This window comes from Pinus tabuliformis, chromosome 4_1 (genome assembly GCF_031772625.1).
Source record: "Pinus tabuliformis cultivar Carrire ecotype Pingquan chromosome 4_1, CPIR1, whole genome shotgun sequence".
Classification (NCBI taxonomy): Eukaryota; Viridiplantae; Streptophyta; class Pinopsida; order Pinales; family Pinaceae; genus Pinus; species Pinus tabuliformis.
In genome coordinates, this window is record NC_142303.1 from 552,245,073 (window position 1) to 552,248,272 (window position 3,200).

The 3,200-nt window shown below is 33.3% G+C and overlaps 1 protein-coding gene across 1 annotated transcript; it reads right to left on the reverse strand.

The window, feature by feature from the left end:
* Positions 1–2,529: 2,529 nt before the first annotated feature.
* Positions 2,530–2,955, reverse strand: LOC149177028 (uncharacterized). Its single transcript, XM_089421646.1, has one exon. The coding sequence runs from the start codon at positions 2,953–2,955 to the stop codon at positions 2,530–2,532; it is 426 nt and encodes a 141-aa protein (XP_089277772.1).
* Between the last annotated feature and the right edge of the window lie 245 nt (positions 2,956–3,200).

Below are 3,200 nucleotides of genomic sequence, written 5' to 3' on the forward strand. Positions count from 1 at the left end.
CTTTTTTCCCCTATAATAAAAGGTCCCTGTGTCATTTAAAAATGTTATCATTTTATAATTTATAATTAAGATGAATTTATAATTATTTGAAGTTATAATAAAAGGTCCCTGTGTCATTTAAAATTGTTATCATTTTATAATTTATGATTAAGATGAATTTGTAACTATTTGAAGTAACAATAAATCTATACCAGTGATATTGTCATCTATCATAAAATTTCAAATTGCAATCTTATAGAGCAGTTTTCCAGATCCAACATATGAAACTTTGCCTTTTTGAAGTTGGGGAGTCTGAAATGTAATCAGTTCTGTAAAGAAATAACTTCAATCAGCCAGCAGCTGGGATGTCTAAACTCTCTGGTTCCATTTTGTTAAATATCATCTCAAATAATATCAATAGAGTAGCTATTATAATTGCTCCATGTTCAATATTTCTTTGCTATCTTAATCTGTTTCAAGGCAGAGATATGTAGAATGGTATATTTGTCATATCCCAACCCTTTTCTTTTTTTTAAACATTGAACAAAATAGGATCACTGTATTGCTTGAATTTTTTTTTTAATATGTATGAGAACTCTTCTTTGAATTTTGCTTTCTATTTCTGAGAACTCTCCTTCTGCCAGAATCGCTCAATCTAAATCTAGATAAGTTAAGTTTGAGATTTTCAAAATAAAATTGAAGTGACATTTGAACCCAAGTAAATCGTTGCCAAAATCTAGATAAGTTAAATTTGGGATTTCCGAAGTACAGATGCAGTGACAGTTGAACCCGAATTATTTGTCTATCTTTAAGTTAGAGCATAAGCTGAACAAAACTATTTCAACACTAATCAGCCACACTTTTTCTATGGGACTTGGAGCATTGGAGGGTACTGCATCAAGATACATTCATCTCAATTTAGTTTACCATTTATTATTATGGAGATCAATCGCTTTAACAAACAAAAGCAAGGAGCGGCATTGTTCCTGTGGTTTTGGCCCAATATGATGAAATGGTGAGAAAGAAATTAAGACTGAAAGTTGTTGGCGGGTTTAACAATCAGCAAAAAGGTAATCTAATGTATCAGAATGAATATACATTCGTAGGCATATAATAATCAACAAATATATAACATAAACAAACATTTCTTAGATGACAGAGAGAGACAGGATTCCAATACCTTCACTCTGACACTTATATGCACTTAGATGCAACGCTTTACTTCATTGCAATTATTTTATTTAAGTTAAAAAAAAGCAAGAGGAAAGCAATCCACCAAATACAATAAAAAATGCAATGGATACATAAAGAATCTAGCTTTACCTCGACTGTTATTCATTAATGAATGGTCTGTACAGAGCTTTTATCTACTATGATGAACACTGTAACTTTCCATAAATAAATCCAAAATGTGCTGAGAGACCAATAAGCAATACTCTGTGGTCTCTGTGCTATATCAAGCACAGATCAAGCAACCCACAAAATGCAATTAAAAAAAATCAATGGCTGTATGGAGAATATATCAAGCAACCCACGAAATGCAATTAAAAGAAAATGAATGCTACATAGAGAAGCCTTTCTCAATTCTGTTACACCTGCTATTTTCTAAAAGATTAAACCAAAATACTGTGGAAAAGAACAAGTATACTAGTAACTGCCTACAAGGAGGCCACCTAATTCATTTATAAATACCAATGTATAGATCACGAACGAAACTTGACTTAAATTGTTATTAAATAATTATTAATACCAGTACAAAGTTTTTCCCTGCCATGTTGATCACTTCATTTTTTCTAAAAATAAATCCCAAAAATAATGAAAAACACCAATTAAGCTATGATCTCAAAACAAAGTCAGCAAGCAACCCACCGAATGCAATTAAAAAGAACATTGGATGCGTCCAGAACATAGCTTTACCTGTTCAAAATAGTTTTTCTCCTCAAAAGAATAAATCCAAATATTGTGGGCAAAGATTAAATAGGATGTCGACGGAGCTACTCTCTACTCTGCTTAGCAATGCAATTTTCTAAGAATAAATACAAAATGTTGAGCGGAAAGATCAAAATAGCTATAATTTGATTATCCAGAGCAACGCTGTTATCGGCAATTAAAAGATAAACCCTAAATAAAAATGAAGTAAACCGCAAACAAAGTTCCATCAAATAAAAGTCATTAAACCCTAATTGTGCAATGAAATAAAAGTCACTAAATCCTAATTGTGGCTATTTCATTCGATACCAAGATCCCAATCTTGGTAATTTTGTTTTTAATTTCATCCTGTTTTTTTCAGAGAAAAAAATCTTCATAGTATTATATTGAGTCAATATAAAAAGTACATAAGATACAACAAGGATAAAAAACTAGCCACCTTGCCAGCACATGAAATCAAAACCTTGCAGACATAGGACATCCCAAAGGAGATCTAAACATCATCATACCAAAATCACAGCAAAACAGTCTTTTCAAGGACAGGATCAACAGATGTCTATACACATGTAACAAAAAGGGACTAGCTGAATAGCAAATAAGCAGAAGGATGAAAGGAAAAGATCATAATCCAGGGATGGAAAAGTCCTGGATGAAACAGGAACGTTCTCCATCAGAAACCATCATAGACCAAAAACCCGGCTCTAAAGACAGCCCCTTCTTCGACAGACGGTCAGCTTGAGCATTTTGGGAGCGGAAGATGTGGTGAATAGAGCACTGTTTCATATTTCTCCAGAAATACATAATCCTGTCCATCCACCCAGAGAAATGAGGACAACTGATGTGGCAGGCTCCCCTTACATGGTCAATCATCGATTTTGAATCACCATAAATTGAAATGTTCTGAATCTCAAAAAACACACAGAAGGCAAGCAGTCCTGCAAGAGCTCTGGCCTCAGCGAAACTGTTTGAACCACTTCCATCATTCCATGATAAAAAATATTGCAGCTTCTCATCCACATCCACAAATATTATTCTACTCGGCCCCATCAAAAAAACACAGGGAACACTAATGAGAAGATTCTTGGTATTTTTCTTACAAGCAAATAAAAACAATCTTAGACCGAACAAAACGGGATTCAAATCAAATGAAGGTAAAAACAATAATTTAATCCAAGAAGGGCTTGGATTCAAATCAAATATAAAAAATTAACATACTACCTCCATGATAAAAATTCAGCGTGTCTATGTAATATTCCCGATCGACCCTCCATAGATCTCGTGTCCCTCTGTCT